Source organism: Choloepus didactylus, chromosome 8 (genome assembly GCF_015220235.1).
Source record: "Choloepus didactylus isolate mChoDid1 chromosome 8, mChoDid1.pri, whole genome shotgun sequence".
In the NCBI taxonomy this organism is placed as follows: Eukaryota; Metazoa; Chordata; class Mammalia; order Pilosa; family Megalonychidae; genus Choloepus; species Choloepus didactylus.
In genome coordinates, this window is record NC_051314.1 from 79,253,785 (window position 1) to 79,276,056 (window position 22,272).

The 22,272-nt window shown below is 33.1% G+C and overlaps 1 protein-coding gene across 1 annotated transcript; it reads right to left on the bottom strand.

Annotated features, from left to right (window-relative positions):
- Positions 1 to 1,356: 1,356 nt before the first annotated feature.
- On the bottom strand, positions 1,357 to 5,150 carry LOC119542323 (olfactory receptor 6C3-like). The gene is made up of 2 exons (XM_037846995.1): positions 4,233 to 5,150; positions 1,357 to 1,383 (listed from the first exon to the last, which is right to left on the bottom strand). Exons 1-2 carry the CDS (start codon positions 5,145 to 5,147, stop codon positions 1,357 to 1,359), a joined length of 942 nt encoding a protein of 313 aa, XP_037702923.1. The 5' UTR covers positions 5,148 to 5,150.
- Positions 5,151 to 22,272: the final 17,122 nt, after the last annotated feature.

Genomic DNA, 22,272 nt, shown 5'->3' on the forward strand with positions numbered 1-22,272 from the left:
ATTGACCCTTTGAGAGTTTTGCTAATTTCTCCAAGGTCACTCAGAAGGGCTGTACTTCTCAAGATGGTGCAGAATGACTGCAACAGCAGAAGAGATGCAATCAGAATTGAAGAAATACACCTCATTCAAGACATTGGTGTCTGGGGAGTGAGTCCAGGAGAACTTCTTAAGTTACTATTACTTGTTGAGCATCATTGTGATATATCATTAATGTCTAGACAGAAACACCTCCAGCTAAAAGAAATGCTGAAAGTGTGGTAACATGGGAGTCTGATCACTGGGGTCCATCTGGTTTCTCAATATAGAAAGGCTAGGGTTTGGCACTACATATGTCCACCATGGAAATCCTGGGAGGTAGACCTGAAAAGGCAAAAGAGGTTTGGTTTCTGGAATAAGGAGTTTACAAAGTGGCTAGTAATGTTTAAGGGTTAAAGTGTATCTATCCATGGTTCACGAAAACAAGCAGCCCTTAGAAAATTCAGATATAGGAACATTTTTAAGCAAGATGTTAGAGCAGAGCAACAACAATTTCAAGGCAAGGAATATTAATAATTTTGACAGGGAATAGGTGTTTGAGGCTTCTATACCTTTGCTGATTAATTTAACAAATACTTTACTGAATGACTGCTAAAATAAGCCCTTTGGTAGGCAACACAATAAAATGGTCTCTTTGTTAAAAAAAAAAAAAATGCCTATAGTCCATTAGGAAATTAGGAAATATAGGCAAGAAAAATGAAGTTGCAATACACTGCAAACATTGCTGCCATAATGATAAGCATACAGTGTCATTCCAAGATGCTTATGTGATCCATTATCACCAGAAAATGTATCATTAAAGATCCAATTGTATAGATAGAGCAAAAAAAGTCTACTTGGGCTGGAGAACTTTAGTACAGTAAACATAACATCAGAAGGAGATGTAGGGCATGATGGGAAGGAAAGGGCTTTTGTTATTTCAGAATACAAATTTCACAGTGACAAAAATCAGACTAATGAAGAATGACTAAGTGGTATATGTGATAAGGTAACAAATTATGGACCACATATTCCATGAATATGGATGAGTTCCATACTGTAGATAATACAGGGCTCAGTCCCAAGATTATAGTCTTGACCATAAGAGACTAAGAAAAAGAAAAGACACAGAAGGTGTACCAGTTTTCAAGCAGGTATGTATTACACTTGAGAATGGCAATAAAGGAATTGTGAGATTCTGAGTTGTTTTGGCTAAGTGATTTTCCTTTATGTCCAAGAGATTTAAGATTAATTGCAAATGAGTACATGCACATTAAATATTTTCTCAGATGTTATTACAGAGCAAAATTCCTGCAAGTCAAGCATTTTGGATATGATCATTCAGTACTTTTTGACAGAAAAAATGATCTAAATAGTACTTAATTCTGAAATTGTTATATTCAAGTATATACATTTGTTTTGCAAGGCCCCACCCTGGGATGTGGTAAAATACTTTATTTACTGGACATAGACCTGAAGTGATTCATGTTGTGATTTATTGGCCATATGTAAGTTATTTATTTTCTATTTATCTCTATGCTACATTCTTTAAAAGGAGAGCAAAAAAATATCCACTTAAAGGTCTGTGAAAGTTTCATAGGGATATGTAAAACAGTTAACACAGTTTATAAAATGTAGAAAGTGGTAACTGGTTTTGTAGCATTATTCAGTTTGTATAATAATTTGAATCAATAAAATCAGCTCTTTCATAGAAAGCATAAAAAGGAAGTAATAGTTATTTGCTGCTTTCTATGTATTTACCCTTGATTCAACATAACACTTCATCCCTTGTTTTTATAAATTTTGTAATCTTGATTCTCTTTGTCCAGAATACCCATTTAATTACTTTTATTATTTCCATTGGGAATAGTACCTATTGCTAAAATCACTTAGCCAAAACAACTCAGAATCTCACAATTCCTCTATTGCCAATCTCCAGGATTACCTAAAATGTAGTGACAACCCTATAGTTTATACTGATATAATACTTGGAGTATCTTTTATATAAAAATAACTGTCTATGAAAATGCCTACCTTTTTGTTTATTGCCTTAACTCCTCTAGGGTGGGAGTGGTAAATTCTATTATCCTAAATAACTAGCACATACCTGCTTCCTTGCTGACATTTTCAAAACATTTTTAGAAATAGGTATTAATGAATTTTCATGAGCATGAAAAAATTGGGAAGAATTATATCTGGAAGTTTCTTATTCTGCTTAAAATACGAAACTGCTATTTCCCATATATGGATATTGAGTTAAAAACATTGATGTATAAATGTATAATCATTATTTTATTATTTACAAGAAAATAATAAAATTCAAAATATATTAATTGTTAGCTTTCTTCTGTTTTTTTTGAATGCGTGGATTTATTTTGTGAAATATACCCCAATGTTTCATGGATTGAAGTGAAGAGCACTTGAAATAATCTGGCATCTAGAAATCTAGAGCATGATCTTTGATATAACTTCTTTCAAATGGAACTGGGAAAATAATAGCTATGGGGTAGTACAGGTTAAACTGAGTAAAGATAAATTCATGGTCCACTATATAGTCTGGGACCAAGAGAGGACCCTAGTAGAGAGAGTATTGTCTGCTTGGAGACTACCATAACCTTGTTACCAGTTCCCCTTTTTTACTCAAGAAATAATATGTTTCTCAATAACACCTAAGACAATAACAAGGGAAGGTAATAAAACTGAAAACTATGGTGACAACCAAAGCAGGCAAAGTTTATCATATATTTGTGAATATAGGGTTAAAATGAACACACGTTAGCAATTATTGTGAACTTGCCTATAATTCTGCTACGAGAATGCAGGGAAACTGACATTCTAGTTTGGTCAATAATAGCATTATCTATCCTATGGGCTCTTTAAATTCAAATTGGTACATTTATCAAATTAAATTTTGATTACATGTCTTTTCTCTTTCCCCTATAATTTGAGATAATTTAGGGAAAAATTAACCTTTTTTATCATGGTATTGCCAACACTAGTCATAAGATAATTAAGTATAGCCTAAGTGAATTGAACATGCATTTAAAGCCCTTTCGCAATTGCAATATGAACTTGAAGTTCTATTCATAAATTAATAAAAATAAATGTCAGAGTATTGTAATTCTATTAGTCTGAAAGTTTAGGTTAAAGAGAAATAAATTTAAATCCCAGTTCTGAAAACTACAATCTCTATGATGTTGAAGAACTCTCAAGTTTTATTTCACTCTGTTTCTTCACCTATAAATTAGGAATAAAAATATCCACTTTCTAAGGGATATTGTATGAATATTGCATATGAGTTGCCTAATTCAAAGTAGATCATGCAGAATATTATCAGCACATGTTTTTTTTGCTTCCTCCAAGTTATTTCTAGACCCCAGATCAACTCAGTCTCCAGAAAATTGAACTCTCACCAGGTCATGAAAGTTTCATGCATTTTATTTCATTTATTTTACATGGTCTGCTCTCTTTTAATCTACTTTTAAATTTAATTTAATCAACCTACTGAAAAATACCTGTGTCCAAAGAGATTCATAATTTTAGTTATCTTGGAAAGTTGAGATAACTTTCCAAGTTATCACATAGAAAACAATTACAGGTGTGGAACAGAGTTATTGCTGAAAAAAGATTACTTCATTTTTTCCTCCCCCTCTTCCTTTCCTCCTCTTTCTTATTATTATTGTTATTCTTATAAATATTTAAAAACTTTTAATACATATGATTTCTAATCTTTAAAAACAATTATGTAGATATTTACATTTCATTTCACCCTTTTATTACTGTGATTTTTTTGATTTCTCAGAAATGACAGATGGAATAAAAATTTCCTAGTAACATTCATTTCTTTTAACTGGTAAGGATGAAAAGCTCAGAAGTCCATATCTATCCTGACACTCTTTCTGTCATACTAAATGCCCCATGTTTCTTACAAAGCAATCCACTTCTACTCAGTCATTAGCCCTGATTTGTTTACTTCATTCAAATACAGTTGAATAAGCCATTTGAATTTGCATAAAATTCAGAAGCAATATTCAGCTCAATAAAATTCATTGAGTGCAATATGGGGGAAATTTTAACATGGAAATGAAAAAAGGAGGAAAAAAAGAATTGCAGTGAAGCAAACAGAGTTTTGAGGGCATATGCATAATAAAGGCATTAACAAGAATTTTATTTATTTAATACTAAAAATCCTTTCATTTTGCAGAGAAAAACATAACCTTTTGGAATGTGTCCTTAAAGGCTTGTTTCACTTGCTGGTTCCTCAGAGTGTATATAAATGGATTCATCATAGGAGCAACAGAAGTATTGAGAATAGCTACTCCTTTGATCAGTGATGCCCTTTCTGTGGCTGAAGGGTTGACATACATGAAGATGCAGCTTCCATAAGAGATGGAGATGACGATCATGTGAGAGAAACAAGTGGAAAAGGCCTTTTTCCTCTGACTAGCAGAAGGGAGTTTAAGGATTGTCCTAATGATGAACATGTAGGAGAGAATTATTAATGCCAAAGTGAAAAGTAGAATCACTATTGCAGAGTAAAAACCAAACACTTCTAGGAGCCAAGTGTCTGAACAGGATAATTGCAAGAGGGGGAAATAGTCACAAGCAAAGTGATCGATGACATTGGAGCCACAGTAATCCAACTGGGAGAATAGAATAACTGGTGGGAAAATATTTAGAAATCCTGCCAGCCAAGCACAAAATACAAGCAGCGTGCAGACTCTCTTGCTCATGATGGTTGTATAATGCAGGGGTTTGCAGATGGCTACATAGCGATCATAGGACATGGCAGTTAGAAGGTAGAATTCAGTTATACCCATGAAGATGAAGAAAAACAACTGAGCTGTGCAATTATTGTATGAAATAGTTTTGTCTCTGGTGACAATTGTGCTGAGGAATCTAGGGATACAGACAGTTGTAAAAGATATTTCTAACACTGAGAAGTTCCTGAGGAAGAAATACATAGGGATCTGTAGATGGGAATCCACCAAGGTGAGAGTGATGATGGTTAAATTTCCAGTGATGCTTAACATATACATGATCATTAAAAAGAAAAAAATCACACCCTGAAGCTCAGGGTCATCTGACAGCCCTAGAAGAATGAATTCCCTGGGTGCTGTGTGGTTTTTCATTGCTGATATATACATACATACATATATTTTTTCCTATAGACCTATTGATCATAAACATGTTAAAACAAGAATATGAAATTGTTGTTTAAATATCCAGGATGATCAATCTGAGAAATCAAACACATGCTCTTTTTCAGCAATCCACTCTAATTTCCCCTTTACCTGTCATTAACGTAAAAAAAAAAATTATGAAGATAAATATTGATGTCTCCTCTTTAAAAATATTCTATCACAGACCATGGATTAAAAATTCTGTTACTAACATTTAAACAAAAGTTACTTCTTCTAATATAATTTAAAATTAAGCATCTAATTCTTCTTAAAATATTGAGTTTCTTTTACAAAACATATGAAAATGTGCCGATTGAGATTTTTTTTCTTTCCTTTCCTCAATATTATGAAAGAAAGCCTGGATTCTAGCAAAATCTGAATATAGTGTCTGGAAGGCCTACAGATATTATTTAGTACTAATCCCAAATTTTATATTGGGAAAAGTCAGATGAGGTAGTTTAGGAAACTAGCACGAGGTTAAACAAGTTGTCACCTAGTAATTGCATCACTTTAGAATACATTTTTCTCTGTGAGAATGTTGCTTTGGCATTCTCTCCTAAATTACTTAAGGGTTAGGTTGATATTGTCACACACATGCACAAACACATGGAGAGAGCATATTTTTCTCCTTTTTGGATAAAAGACCAAAAGGACAAGAAAGAGAAATTTCTTATACTAAAGCAAATCATTGTCTAGAAAAAGTTTAATTCATACAATGGACCAGTAAATTTTTAAAAATAGTTTTATAATAAATGAACAAGTAGATGGTCAAAATAACATTTAGTGTGGCCTAACTGATATGAAGTAATTAGAATAAGCAAACTCCTAGAGTCAGAAGCTATAATATAGGTTATCAGGGAACTGGATAGGGGTAGGGAATGAAGAGTTAATGCTTTAATTCTACAGAGTTTCTATTTGGGTTGATCATAAAGTTTCAGTAAAGAATGGTGGTGATGGTCACAAGCATTGTGAACATAATTAGTTACATTGAATTATATATGTGAATGTGGTTGAAATGGAAATTTAAGTTGTATACATTTTACTAGAATATTTTTTCAAAAGTTCACAGTGAACCTTAAATGGTGCACTACAGTTAATAGAAGCATTATAAAAATATCCTTTCATGAATTGTTAGAAATACCACAATAATGCAAGGTGTTGATAATAGGGCCATATACAGGAACTCTGTATTTTATGCATGATTTTTTTGTAAACTTACAAATTCTCTAATAAAAAAATCACAATCTACTGTGAAACAAATAATCTTTCATATAGGGTTGCCTTTTTTACGATCCTATTTCCATCACAGCGTAACACTTTAATTTAGAAAAATATGAATAAACAATTCAGGACTTATTGCTCTGTCCCTGCTTTGGGATTCCTGCTTTTCCTCTGTCACCTAAGCTCCATATACCTGGGTTGTGATCTTGGCAATAAACACTTATTTATTTATCAATATCAAAAGAGCTGTAAGTCCACAAGATATGTGCAAATAATATTTTATCTTGCTCAAATAGAATGCAGCAACATAAGCATATTGAAGAATAACACATGTACTTACTTCCTTGTTCTTCTTGATGCTTTAGTCTGATTTTCTACTGTTTGCCTAAATATTCATATAATTCCAGAGCTGGTAAATGAGTTAATAATTTATTTAGTCCCCATTGTATTCTCAAAGCAAGTATAGTGACTTAACTTTGTATTAGCTTTCAAGGGTTATAGTTTGCCTTGTTTCTAGACTAGTCATATTTAACCCATACTATTCTGCATTCCTGATATTATAAAATTGTTGGAATATTTTAATATGGTATAGCGCATTCCTGCTTTTTCTCTCTCACCTTAGCTCCATGTACTATCACAGTATCTGGGTTGTCTAGCAAGGCACTATCCCTTTTGTCCTTTTTCATATAAAACACAAAAACCAATTAAATCATTTTCACTGCATTCATTCAGGCATTTTAAAAAAATATTGTAATCCTCTGATTATACGTGACTGAAATAAAAGTAATATTTTCCTTAGGCTTCAGATGGAGCCTACAAACATTGCTTTGAAAAATATAACTTAAGGAATGTTCCTGTCTGTATGTCATATAAATAGAACTGGACTTACTTTATTTGTATCTCTCTTTTTGGCTTAGGGGAGTTCATTAAGTAAACGAAGACTGCCAAGAAGAGACATCATTAAAAGATACAGATGAATCATTGACATGGATCTTTTCTATAAGTATTGTTAAGAAAGTATAAGAAAACTTGGTTATTGAGGTAAATGAGGCAAAGTTATAAATCACGTGACACTGGATGTATGATAATATGATGTGGCATTTGATTTTTCGATGACTATGTAGAAGCCCACATTTATTTTTTAGAAATTCTGCACCAATTCTTCAGGAACTTGGTGTACTTATATCCCTTTAATTTTTTCAACCCTAAAATTGAGATCTTCTTGACTATACCACAATGAGACGACAGAAAGTACTTTGGATTTCCAGTATGAATTAATTGTCTTCTAAAATGGACGATATATTAAGGGCATATATGGGATTTTAATCATTTTGTATACTACATAGACCCTATAACAGGGACTTTCTACATGGCAATTATTTTTTGTGTATCTCATACCACTCTGTACTTTAATTTTTATTATTCTGGAACAATATTTTAGATTACAGACACATGTGCACATACACACACATCAGCCAGAGTAAACTTTTCAAACTGTAAGTCAGACATAAAATTCCTATGTCCAAATCCTCCCATGACTTCCTGTCTCATGCTGACTAAACCATAAAATGATTATAAAGGTTAACAAATTGCTTTCATTAGCTTTCAGATATCACCTCTCCCAGTCATTCCTCACTCACTCGTATCCAACCACACTGGCCTCCCGGCTCTTCATGCAACACATTAAGTGCATTCCTGACTACTTGATTTTAGTACTAAATTAAACACTCTTTCTGCAGAAAACGGCATGTATCACTTCCTCCTAATTATCCTGCTTTTTTCCCCACCAAATTTCACTTGTCTTCTGTGTATCCTCTCTCCCCTCCACCATTTAAATTAAGACTTTTTTCTCTATTTCCCTGATTTATCTCAGACACCTAGGAGAATGAGGTGACATAGGGGGCATCCTATAAATATTTGGCAAATGAATGAATGTTTTGCTTTACACAAATTCTTCCTGCTCAAATCATTTATTTTTATAATGCACGCCATTCTGAATAAGCAGTGAAATTATGGGCTGTAATAATATTTTTTAAAACTATATTTAATGAAGATAAAAGAAAATAAATAGTTGTTTAATGCTTTGTGATTTAGAAAATTATTTCACCACAACTTTTATCATAATCACAAAAAATTAAGAGCTCTAATGGTGAAATCATTATCATCCCCTTCTTCAACATAGTTTTTCATAGATTTCTAAAGCCGCTTCCCCAATACTTCCACCCACATGGCCATGAAAATGATGCCCCAGGTGGCCTTGTTTTATTAATTGATTCTATTCTCTGGCCATGTTTAGTTGAACAGTGAGTGGACATTGTTCTCAAACTGTTTCATTTGGATTATGAACTTTAAATTTCAAATAAGAAATTTAGAGACAGAAAGCATTATGGATACTGGAGCTGTAAAATGTAAGGCAAATTTTGGGGGTACAATAAATTAAGAACTCTGAAAAAAAAACAAAAACAAAAACAAACTATCTCCAGAGATCAAATATAATGAAACAGCCATAGAAAGAAAAATATGGTGAAGAAGATGTTGAGAGATGTTTTTAGATTCCTGGAATGGTAATATTCCTTAGAACTCATTTCTATGTTATCTCTGTGTATCAGCCCTTTAATATTTAGGGAAAATTCCATGGCTTATAATCACAGAGTCCAAGACTAATGCCATAGCAATATTTACTACAAGTTGCTTGTGTTGTCCTTTGACTCCTTTCCTTCACTTCTTCCCTTCATATCATTTCCTTTCATTGAATCCCTCAGTTTAAAGTTGTACAAATGATATCCTCTCATTGTGACAAAATATATGACCAAGAAAGTAAACATTTGAAAATCTGGCATGTGGTTTTTTTTGTTTGTTTATTTTTTAACTTCCTTATATTCATTTTTATGAGATGTACATTTTATAACTAGAAAAATATAATATTTGTATAAGATACAAATATACCTTTCACTATTTAATGATTTTCCTTATTTTCTTTATTTTCATAAATACAGAACTATAGTATGTGTGCATTTGATGCCAGGAGTGTGATTTACTAATATAATTGAAAGATGAGAGCTTTTGAAAGTGGGGAAAAAGAAACAAAATAGGAGAAATGAGCAAATCTCTGAGTTTACCCCTAAGAGCATAGAGAGACTTTTGAGTGTGATGAGTTTATAATTGACATAACATTAAAATAGATATTGAAAGTATTTATTCAACATATTTTAATAGTTATGGTAAAACTGACTTTCCGCATAAGAAAATTGTATTCTTTGTCTTTATTTTAGTAGTCTAAATAGTGTTTGTTTGGGTATTTTGTTTCTTTACCTTTGCATATAGCAATATTTTAAAAGATTCCATTACTTGCTAGATATCGACTAAACACTTAACCTAAAATTATCTCATTTGTGACAGACAAAGTATGAGTTAAGTATAATATACAGTTAAGGATATTGAGGCAGAAAGAAGTTAACAGATCTTTTTTTCTTTCTTTTTTTTTAGAAGTTAAAGTATCTTGTCTCTAGCATATGTGTATTTGTAAGCAAGGTAGTCTTATCAAATTTTTTTAGAGGCTGGGTTTACATCACATGAAGAACAGCATTTCACTTGAAATGTCCACAAGGGTCACACTTCTTTTCCACAATATCTTTTTTTTTTTTTAATTTTTACAAACACTCTCCCTTCCCTGCTCCTTTCCATATCCCTGGTAACCTCTACTCTGCTTTCTATGTCTGCGAATTTGCTGTTTCTAATTATCTAGATTAAAATTTGATTATTTCATTGAGCACAATATTATCAAAGTTCTTACATGTTGCAATACATCTCTTCATGCAGCATGAATCTATTCTCTAGTGTCCTTTCCTTTTAACCTGCAAAACTCCCTGTTAGCAATTCTTGTAGGGCTGTCTAGTGATGACAAAGTCCCTCAGCTTTTGTTTATCTGGGGAGGTCTTAATCCCTTCCTCAGCTTTGAAAGACAGTTTTGCTGGATATAGAATTATTGGGTGGCAATTTTATGCTTTCAGCACTTGTCTTCCCACTTCCTTCTTGCTTCATCCAAATTTCAGATGAGAAGTAGGCACTTAAATGTATTGAGATACCCTTATACTTAACATTGTGCTTCTCTCTTGCAGCTTTCTGAATGATTTCTTTATCTTTGGCATTTGACAGCTTCATTATGACATGGTGCAGCATGGGTCTATTACAGTTTATCCTTTTTGGAGCTCATTGAGCATCTTGGATGTGTATATTTACGTCTTTCATTAAATTTGGGAAGTTTTCAACCATTATTTCTTTGAATATGTTCTCTACCCGCTTTCTCTCTCTTCTCCTTCTGGAACTCCCACAATGTATATAGGAACATACCTGATGGTGTCCCACGGTCTCCTCAGGCTCTGTTCACTTTTCTTCATTCTTTCCTCTTTCTGCTCCTCAGACTGAATGATTTCAATTGCCTTGCCTTCAAGTGCATTGATTCTTTCTTCTGACAGCTCCAATCTTCTGTAGAACCCCTCTAGGGAATTTTAAATTTATGTTAATGTAGTCTTCAGCTCTGTTTGGTTCCTTTCCAAAATTTTCTTCTCTACTGATATTCTCTTTATGTTCATCTAATTTGTTTTCCTGATTTCCTTTAGTTTCTTGTCCATATTTTCCTTTAGCTCTTTCAACATATTTAGGACCATTTTTTAAAAGTCTTTGAAAGTCTGGTGTGTCCAGGTCTGATACTCTTATTGGTGGTTTCTTATACTTTAACCTTCTCCTTTGCCTGGGCCATCACTTCTTCTTTCTTTGTTTTGTTTTATAATATTTTGTTAAAACCTGGGCATTTTGATATTTTAATGTGTTATAACTGGAAACTAGACTCTAGGGCATCCATTCCTTAAGCCTTTCTCCAGCTAGTATTATAACAGAGCTTTCCTTGATTGCCAGAAGCTGAGATTTTCTCCATCTCTTCTAATGGCTTTTCTTATTCAGGTTTGACAGCCTTTTCAACATGTTGTCATGGTTTCTTTCCCCCTGTGTCAGAATCAGCTGTCTCATGCTCTACCTGTGATCAAGGTCTAGATCTACATGAGGCACCCCCTGGTGTCCTCCAGTAGGGGCTCCTAGGAGCTCCATAATACCATTAATCAGACTCTGAGATACTAAATGTCTTGTCTCTCTTCTTCAGTCATTCCCTCACCCTCTTGATTTCTACCTAACTTTCTTGATTCCTGGTTTCTATCACCTCTCCAGCTTTTCTTCAGGCCTCCCAATATTTCATTTTTCATTTAGACTAATTCATCTCTGGCATCCTCCCATGTATAAGCTAGAAAGACACCTGTGTTGTTGTTTCTTGATAATGTATTCAATTATACCCAAGGTTTTTGAGAATGATTAGTGCCTATGCCTTAAACCAATGAAATATGGTTCAATTACCAGATTTCAGTTTGCTTAGAAAGTGGAGTGAAAGCTACAGTTACAAATAATATTTGGAACAGATTCAAAATTGAAAAATAAAATTTATTAAATTGAAATTGTTAAAGATCTAGTTATTTTAAGACTTTCTTCTGGAATCTTGATTTGACATCATGTATGTCCAGTGTTTATTCCTAATTGACTCTAGTGATATTTTGTCATCCTATTTTGATAATCCCAAGAAAGATATCTAATTAACCCTCCAGTCACTGAGTCTGTCCATGTGATTACATTATTATTATTCTGTAAATTGAATTTAATATTTCAGAAGTGGAGCTTATTGTAAAGTGCAATTGGGCCTTATATAGTACTCTGGTATAAGCCAAATATTAAAAAAAAAAGAAAAAAGAAAAAATTAAGAAACAAAGAAGGGTTGTACCTTATGGAAATTGCTACCCTTATATGGAGTGAATTGATACATTGTCCATTGTGGGAACATAGGCTCAGGCACATGCGGATATCTGTTTGTTCAGAAACTTTCAGCAGATGACCACTTTATTACTTACACAGTACAAAGGGTCTAAAAAAATCAGGGAAAGAGATCCCATCATGGCTGGTCTCCCATGGAGGTCAACTGCTTGTTGGGGTCATTGGATGGCAGTTCCACACACTCCACTTCCTGTTGGAAAAGAGAGACAAATCTGTGCTTCCCAAGGGCAGAGAGATTTACACAACTCCAAGGGGCAGGGGCTCTGCCACTGAGTTCCCAATCTGAGAAGCAGCTGTGGCTGCTTGTTCCAAATTTCAGGTTTAAGGTATGGTATGGAACTGTGTTGAAATATCTGCACACAGTAGAAAAGGGGGAAATAGGTAAGGGCTGGGAGATGACCTCTAGGTGTGACCTTACAAAGCTCAAAATGCAAATCTTAATAATAAGAATTATTATTCGTTTTATTGATTTCATTAAAACTTTATACACAAGAAATAAAAACAGTGGTCAAATAGCCTAATGTAAAAAAAAAAAGAAAAAAGAAAGAACCACCTAATTTAATGCTTAAATTACAGTGACCACCAAAGTTTTGTCCTGACAATAATTCTCAATTTAATATATTATGTGCTACTGTTTTTTTTATTTTATTTCTATTAAGCTATGATTTTTACTTCATTAAGCAAATAAATGAATAAGTTGTATGTTCTGTTATATCAAAATTTCCACATCCATGAGAAACGTATAAAACTCTTAGCCACTTATTGTTGGAAGGGCAACTTCACAAAAGCATTTATTCAAATATGGCACTAAGCCACAGAAAATGTCATATCAAATATCTGGTATCATCTATTTCTTCAAGTGTTTATTAAGAATTGGTATTGTATATGTGGTAATTATGGAATTCTAATATAGAGAGCTATTTGAGTTTCCCTTAAGCAATATTGATAATTGTTTTATAAATTGATGAATTTATGGCTCAGAAATTTTAACTGGGTAATGAGAAATGATTTTTTTTTAATTTCTCAAGCAACTAATAACAACATTATTCTTTTAATTGCACTATTTTTCACATATTTACTAAATGGATTAAAATGTGGAAAAGATTCCATCTCAAATATTCCATAAAGAGTGTCATAAAATTATATTTATTGGACTTTTTATAGTCCATTGAAAATAATGTTAACCAAGTCTTTGATCTCCTGAAAATCCAGAAATAGTATTTTCCTGAAGAAATCTTAAAATTGAATCCTTTCTTTTCACTCTTTTTTATGGAAGAATTATTGTGAAAGAATTTGAAATTAAAAAAAAAAATGTTTAGAAGGGAAAAGGTCAGTCTTGTAGTTATGAAGTAGAAAGACCAGCCCAAGACATGTGCATGAAAGATTTTAATTTCAATGGGAAAAATATAACTACCTCTATCTCTACCTGTGCCTCTGTCTCTATCTCTAGCTCAATGTCCAAACATCCTTAGATACCTCTTGGTGATAAAAAGTATAAACAATGAAAAATAACTCTAAGGATGTCATGTGGATTTGAATAGGCTTTTAAAAATTCTTCTTTAAAAAGTATTTAATTGCTCTAATTTATGACAATACCTTTATTTTGCATTCGCTCATGTAAAATAGTCTTCCTTGCCATATCCATGAAGGCTTACTTCACCTGTTGATTCCATGCACTGTAGATGAAGGGGTTCAGCATGGGGGCTACTGAGTTGTTAAGCACAGCTACTCCCTTGCTTAGAGACACCCTTTCTTTTGCTGAGGGACTAATGTACATGAAAATGCAGCTTCCATAGGAGATAGATTTGAAAATCATGTGGGAAGAACATGTGGAAAAGGCCTCTGTCCTCTGGTAGAAGGAGTCCTCAAAATTGTCCTGTTGATATGCCCGTAGGACAGGATTATTAATGCCAAAGTGAACATTAGCATGAACACAGCACAGGAGAAACCCAGTATCTCTAGGAATTGCATGTCTGAATGTGAAAATTGCAGCAGGGGAAAATAAACACAGGTTAAATGGTCAATAATATTAGAATTACAGTAATCGAGCTTGAAGAGCAACATGAAAGCTGGGAATATGATTAAGAATGAAGTCAGCCATAAAGAGAAGACAAGCAATGTGCAGACTCAGCAATTCACTATGGTCACATAATCTGCATATGGCAATATAACAGTCATAAGACATGGTGGCAGCCAGAAGATAAAACTCAGTGACCACCCCTCCACCTCCCCAGAGAGAATGAAAAAAAAATAATTGCACAGTGCTATCATTAAAAGGAAGTGGTTTTATCTCCTGTTACAATGGTGCCCAGAAACTTGGGTATACCACCAGTTGTGAATGAAATTTCTAATAAGGAGAAATTCCTTAGGAAGAAATACATGGGCATCGGAAACTGGGAGTCCACCAGCTGAGGGTGATAATGGTCAGGTTTCCAGTGATGCTGAGCATGTAAGTGATGAACAGAAAGACAAAAATCAGTGCTTGAAGCTTTGGGTCATCTATCAATCCCAGGAGGATAAACTCTGTTACTGCTTGTAGTTTCTCATTTTGTTTTCCCTCTTGTAAAATCTATCAGAGCAAACACAATGAGAACATCCTAAGAAAAGGGGTTTATTCACTGATAGCCCCAAAATTTGAAAGTAAACATTTTATGCCAGAATACTTCATTCTAGGGGAACTTTAAAACAACCTAATAATAATAGCTTACATGTTTAAAATAAATTTTTACCTTATGACAGTCCCTGTGTTTGACATAAAATATTTCTTCATAAAATTATTTTGCACATCAGAAACAGGCTAAAAAGATTTCTTAAAATCTCCTCCAAATCACATACCCTAAATGGATAGAACAGAGATTTTAACCTTGGCCTGTATGATTATTTCCTAGTACAGGAATAGACATACTGCCTGTTAACTTTTAATGAGATTTACCTGAAGGGTTCTCTTCTTATTAGAAATTCCTTGTTGTCATTTCTTCAACTACAATGAAAGTGTTCTACTTCCTAATCTGGGTAACATTTAGTAGTATTTATAGGTATACTGTCCTAAAAGTCAAATGTGTCAACAAAATAGCTACTAAAATTGGTCTCCTCCAAAATTCGAAAGTTATCAGAGAGTTAAATCTTTCATTATGTGATGGATTTCTAAGTTTCCAGTCTGGATCACGTCTACCATTTCCAGCCTCTTACTCCTCATCTGAAGTCATGGAATCTGAATGTTTTGCTGTGGCTAACCTCAGATATTAGAGCATGGAGAATAGAGAAGAAATGGTGTAGAAATTCAGGAGAATGGAGCTTCATGGCTGAAGAAATCAAATTTTATGAATATTGAAGTAAAACTTTATCCACCTAATAATACACATGATATAAGACGTTATTCACGGAATTTTTTTCCTTCAAAATTTCTCCCATCCAAACCTTTTTTTATTCTTATATATTCATTCTATTTTTTATCAGTTATATTTTCCTTTTATCTACTTCAGCATTTACTTTTCATTAGAAGCCCTGTTTTCTCAACATCTTGAAAGTAATCACTGAAATAACACATGAAAGCCCTTTATTTTCTCTTCCTTAATAACAGTATTAATAATAATGCATTTTAAAGTGAAACTACAAGTTACCTTCAGAAATTGAGCCAGTCCATTATCATATTACACAATCTGTGCCTACTCATTAAATAGTAAATATTTATTTCCGTGTCACAAGAAAAGTTTCTGCAATTAAATATATAATTTCAGATAAAGATTTACTAATTTTGTAGTGCATAATGCATCATAATATTGTGAAATTTCTCAAATCGTTTGCTGTCTTTTAAAAATATATTTGCCTGAAATCTCTGTTCACTCACTTCACAGTTTAGCAAATAAAATGCTGTTGATGCAAAGAAAATTCCAACTGAGATGGATGGTGGCCACTGGTATTAGGAAAGCATGTGAACATGAACAGTTGCTTTTGGTATTCCTCAGGAAATGGAGAAAACAGACTTAAGGACACCTATAGGAGGAACAGACATTTTAGCAAAGGGGAACTAAATTATATATTTTGTAAGTATATTTATGGCAATTCAAGTATGTGATATATACACACACACGCGCGCGTGCACATGCGCACACACACACAAACAAACAAAAGGAAAGCTCCCAATTAACAATCTTCTATATTTAACACCTGTATATGGCTCTTTGATCCTTAAACTAATTCTTTGATGAATTTAAGTAGAGCAGTGAAGACTGTCTCTCAGACTGTAAGACACAAATCAGGCTTCTTAGTTACTCACCTACATTTTCTCCTAGTCATGCATAACATATGAAAAACATGCTTTATATTCCCTTCTGTTCTTGTTTAATACTTGCCCACCTTGGATGTCTCCTTGTTGAATCAGGCTTGTGGGTCATTGCAAGCAAAAATCAGCTAATTCAATAAACAAATACTTGCCGTTGTGTGAAGTAAGATAACTCGAAATGATGTTTAGGGCACATTAGGAAACTTCTGCTATTCTATAGTAAATTTTAAGAATGGCCTTCCTGTGAAAAATAAAAAATAGCATTCCCCAAATTGTCCGATTTAAAGAAACATCTCTATCTAAAGGCCTACTAGAGTGAGAGGCATTGTTTTCCCTTATTCTTTTTGTGAGTAAATTATGGGCAGTGTGCCGGAATCTCCCTAGTTCCACAATGTAATTGGAAACCAAACTTAGCATCCCGCATTCTCTCTTCTCTGAAATCTCTCTTCCTCCGTTAAAACTCCTAAGAAGTCTTGAGTAAATTTTTGAAGACATGTATCTTCATGGCAATGTCTGCCCTCAACAATATTGTGAAAAATTTTTAATTCTTTCTCTCTCTTTCTTTTTCTTAGTCTTAGGACTAAATGATGGGTCAATGCAGTTATTGTGTCAGAGAAGAGAAAAGAGTCTCAGTTTATTTCTATATCTTAGGTACAGTTTGGTTTTATACAAACATTAATTTTTTTTTCTCTTATGATTCATGACATTCCTGACTGTGTTTGGTGACATCATATATCCTAAAGAAATTTCATAATGACTGAATGCAGAAAATCTCATAAGAAGAACCAATTTGACGTATTTTTTTAGAATGGCTAACTTTAGAACTGCCTTAGGATGTACCTATAACTACTTCAGAATTCTGTTTCTCTGGATAAATCTGAAAAAAGAGACCTTGCTTTTCTCCCATAGAAATGGTTGATTGGAATGCCAAAAGCCTGATCAAAGCATCATCAGTTTGGATGCAAACAAGGAAGGAAAACCAAGAATCACGCAAAGTAAAGCACTCTTTCAAAATCTGTAGGTTTTCATAGTGAACTTCAATTTATACCCTTACTTTCTCTGTTAATTAACTAGGTATCTATATGTGAAGATAATTTTTAACTTAAAAAGAAAAAGAATTCTTAAGAAATGAATGACATAGGACTTACTATTAATTTACCCCTTTTGGTGTTATTGGACAAATTATGGACTTTGAATTCAGAGAGAAATTGATTTAAAACGCAGCATAACTGCATGATAGTATTGTGACGTTGGACAAGTTACTTAACTCTCTGGGATTCAACATTTAATTTTTCATTTTTAAAAAATTCATAGAAATATTGTGTGGGCTAATGTAAACAAAAAGGAAAATAAGTTATACAAATTTTTAGGTAGAGTGTGTGCTCACAGTGAATGGTTTCTATTATATTTATATTCTAAAAATAAAATCAGTCCCCACATTGGATGGAGATAGACTCAATAAAAAATAAGTACTATTTTTTGAGATTACTCATTTGGGGGCAAGGCTAAGGATTTACTCAGTACAATCTGTGATACAGTTAAAGAAACATACTGAGAAACGTTAAGTGACATAAACAAAATCATCCAACTAATGAATGGTAGAATTTAAATTCTAATTTTTTACCTGAAACCAAATCTTTATTAACCAAGGGACTAAAATGCCTATATTCAGTGAGGAAGTCCAAACTCAGAGACAGTGACCTCCTAAAGACAAATGAAGAAATATATTATTATGATAAAGAGGAAATAAAGACATACTCATTTTTCACAACATATATATATATATATATAAAGAAATACCATCCCCAAATTAATCTATATAATCTGATGAAAAGCTGAGCTAAAATTAATGAGTTCTGTGACAGCAAGGGAAGGTTTCATTGACTTCAACTTTATAGCCTTACCTCCATTTGTCACAGTAGTGCACTGGGCTGACTGGTCAAAAGTATAAAAAAAAATTTATATATATATATATACACACACACATAATCATTTCAGGTTAGGTCAAGAAATCCAACATTTCTAAAAATCATTTTCTCCCAATACATTTGAAATTATTTTATTTCTATAGCTAATAATCCTTGATGTATTTCCCATTGTAGCAATGGGGAGCAAAAATAGAGAAGAAAGAAAAGTAGTTACTTTGAACCTTTCTGAACATGATTTCTATATGGAGTTTAACTTGCATAAGCAAAATAGTATTTGATCTACCATATCTGCACTGGGCTCATGGGAATTACTTCAGTGAATCAAACATGGCAACAAGGGCTGAGAGAAAAATATACCCAGGATTATCAAAAACATTATCAACATTATTATCAAAATTGGAATAGAAGTTTGGGGGACAGAGTCCAAAGAGACAGAAAGAGCTGAGGAAGTAGGCAAGTGCATGGAATTTTTATTTATTATCTGAATGAGAAAACACCTAAATATGGAAAAAACTGGGGAGAGGGCTCCGAATTCCCCAATTAGGGTTTCTCTACATAATAGGCCATTTAATTTTTTGTTTGTTTATTTTTGGTAAGTAAATTACTGGGATGACTTTCTCTTATGTATAAACATTCCATTTTATTCCTCATATAATTACATGTCTTCATAAAAATGGCTTTCTAAATTATCAGGTAACAAATAAAATAAAACACTGAAGATAGAGCAATAAAATAAATAATAAGAGAAAGTCATTACTTAGTGAGTTTCCATTAGAAGGCCTGGGAAGACTTTAATTAAATACTTCTCAAACACTCCAATTTTTTCTAAGAATTACCCTGAAGTAATTCTCCCAAAGCCGTGGTGGTACTAATTGTTGAGAAACGTCTTCCATGAAAAAGGTTGATTTTCATTTGATTGGTGTGTTATGTATACGCTAGTATTTAATGGAAGTATAAAATCTAAGAACTTTGCAAAATTTAGAATTCAGATTCCTTTCATTCTTATTTTAGAGATGACAAGAAGGGAGTTTGTTTACTGAATCATTATTTTATTCTCTCACAAAATATGAATTGAAGGCCAGCTATTTTTAGGTAACATATAAGTCACTAGGAATAAAATGGAATCATTTTGCATATGATTTCTACCTTCATGCAGCAAATAATGGGGGCAAACCTCCAAGAATAATGACTACTCTCACACAGTAAAGATCAAAGTTCTTTAAGGATACAACTAAAGCAATCTGTCTCTCAGCCCTGATTTTTTTCTACTACACCATGCAATTTTTTTTTTTACTTGCAAACTTACTCTCTTATACCAAGTAATATATTCTATTGATCCCATTATTTTTTCTGTTTTCTTTATGAAGTTTTATGACAAATAACATTTTTAATATTTTCTGTATTTCCTGCTGAATCATTTGCACTCTAAAACCTGTCCAATAAGGAATGAGATTTTACTTGTAAAATTATCTAAATTATTCTGAGTCAACTATAATGCCTAAAAAATTATTTGTTGAGATCCAAGTAATTTGAGGTGTGCAAAAATGTGATTCCCAACTTTCAATTATTTTGGACATATACCTAGAAGTGTGATTGTTGGGTCTTACGGTAATTCTATATTTAACTTCCTGAGGAACTGCCAAATTGTCTTCCACATTTTACATTCCCACAAGCAGTGAATGAGTTTTCCTATTTCTTCTCCCCAGAGGAGGAGTAGTAGTCATTCTACTGGGTGTTAAATGTTCTCTTGTTGTTTGATTTGCATTTACCTGATAGTTAATGATGTTGAGCACCTTTTCATGTGCTTTTTTGGACATTTGTATCTCTTCTATGGAGGAACATCTATTCAAGTATTTTGCTGATTTTTAATTGGGTTGTTTGTCTTTTTGCTGGTGCACTGAAGGATTTCTTTATATGCTATGGATAGTAAACCCTTTCTGGATGTGTAGTTCCCAAATATTTTCTCCCATTCTGTAGGTTGTTGATTTACTTTCATGATAGAGCTTTGACACACAAAAGCTTTTAATTTTGATGAGGTCCCATTTATCCATTTTTTTGTGGTTGTTGTCTTTGCCCCTTGTCAAAAATCATTTGGCCACGTGAGGGCGGATTTCTGAGATCTCAATTTGATTGCATTTATCTATATATCTGTCTTCATGATAACACAGTGCTGTTCTGATTATTGTGCCTTTAGTAGTAAGTTTTACGATCAGGAAGTGTGAGTACACCAACTTGGTTCTTTATCAAGACGGTTTCGGCTGTTTGGGGCCCCTTACCCTTCCATATAAATCTGATCATTGGTGTTTCCATTTCTGCAAGGAAGGTTGTTGAAATTTTTTATTGAGATTCCATTGAAATTGTAAATCACTATCTGTAGAACTGACATCTTAAAAATATTTAATCTTCCAATCCATGAACACAGAATGTCCTTCCATATTTTTAGGTCTTTGATTAATCATCAATATTACATTGTTTTTAGCATGCAAGTTCTTTATAACTTTGGTTAGATTTATTCCTAGTTATTTGATTCTTTTAGTTGCTACTATAAATGAATTTTTTTCTTGATTTCCTCTCAGGTCATTCATTACTAATGTATAGAAATAGTACTGATTTTGGGGTGTTGATCTTTTGCTCCATCATTATGCTGAATTTATTTACCTCTGGGAGCTTTGTTGTGGATTTTGGGGGAATTTTTCATATATAGCATCATATCATCTAGGAAAATTTTACTACTTCCTTTCCAGTTGGGATGCCTTTTATTTCTTTTTCTTGCTTAATGCTCTGGCAAGAACTTCCAGTACAGTATTGAATAACAGTGGTATAAGTGGGTTTTCTTGTCTTGCTCCTGATTTAGAAGGAAAGCTTTCAGCCTTTCACCATCAAGTATGCTGTCAGCTGAGGGCTTTTTAGGTGTGCCCTTTGTCACATTGTGTAAGTTTCCTTCTCCTCCTAGTTCTCTCCGTTTTTATCAGGCATGAGTGCTGGATTTTGTCAAATATATTTTGTGTGTCAATTGAGATGATTATGTGCTTTTATTTCTTTATTCTCTTAATGTGGTATCATACATTAATTGATATTCTTATTGAATTAGACTTACACTCCAGGGAAATATCCCAACTGGTGAGGATGTGTAATTTTTTCAATGTGTTGTTGGACTTGGTTTGCTGCTATTTTGTTAAGGATTTTTGCATTCATATTCATAACAGATATTGATCTAGTTTTCTTTTCTTGTGGTATCTTTATCTGGCTTTGGTATAAGGGTGATGTTGGCCTTGTAGAAGAAATTAGGGAGCATTCACGTCTCTCCATTTTTTTGAAGAGTTTGATCTGGTTTGACAATAATTCTTCTGGCAGTATTTGGTAAAATTCCCCTGTATAGCCCCTGATCCTGGGCTCTTCTTTTTTGGTAGGTTTTTGATTACTGATGCAATCTCTTTACTAATTGTTAATTAATTGCAATCTTTTATTTCTTCTTGAATCTCTGTAGATCGTTTGTGTGTTTCCAGAATATGTTCATTTCATCTAGGGTATCAAATGTGTTGGTATACATTGTTCATAGTATCTTCTATTAGTCCTTTTTGTTCAGTGTGGTTTATAGTAATGTTAACTTTATTTCTGATTTTTGTCATTTGTGTTCTCTTTTATTTTCTCATTATAGCTAAAGATTTGTCAATTTTATTGATCTTTTCAGAGAAGCAAACTTTGGATTTGTTGGTTCTATTATTTTTTATTCTGTATTTCAGTTATCCTCACTCTAGATTTTGCTATTTCC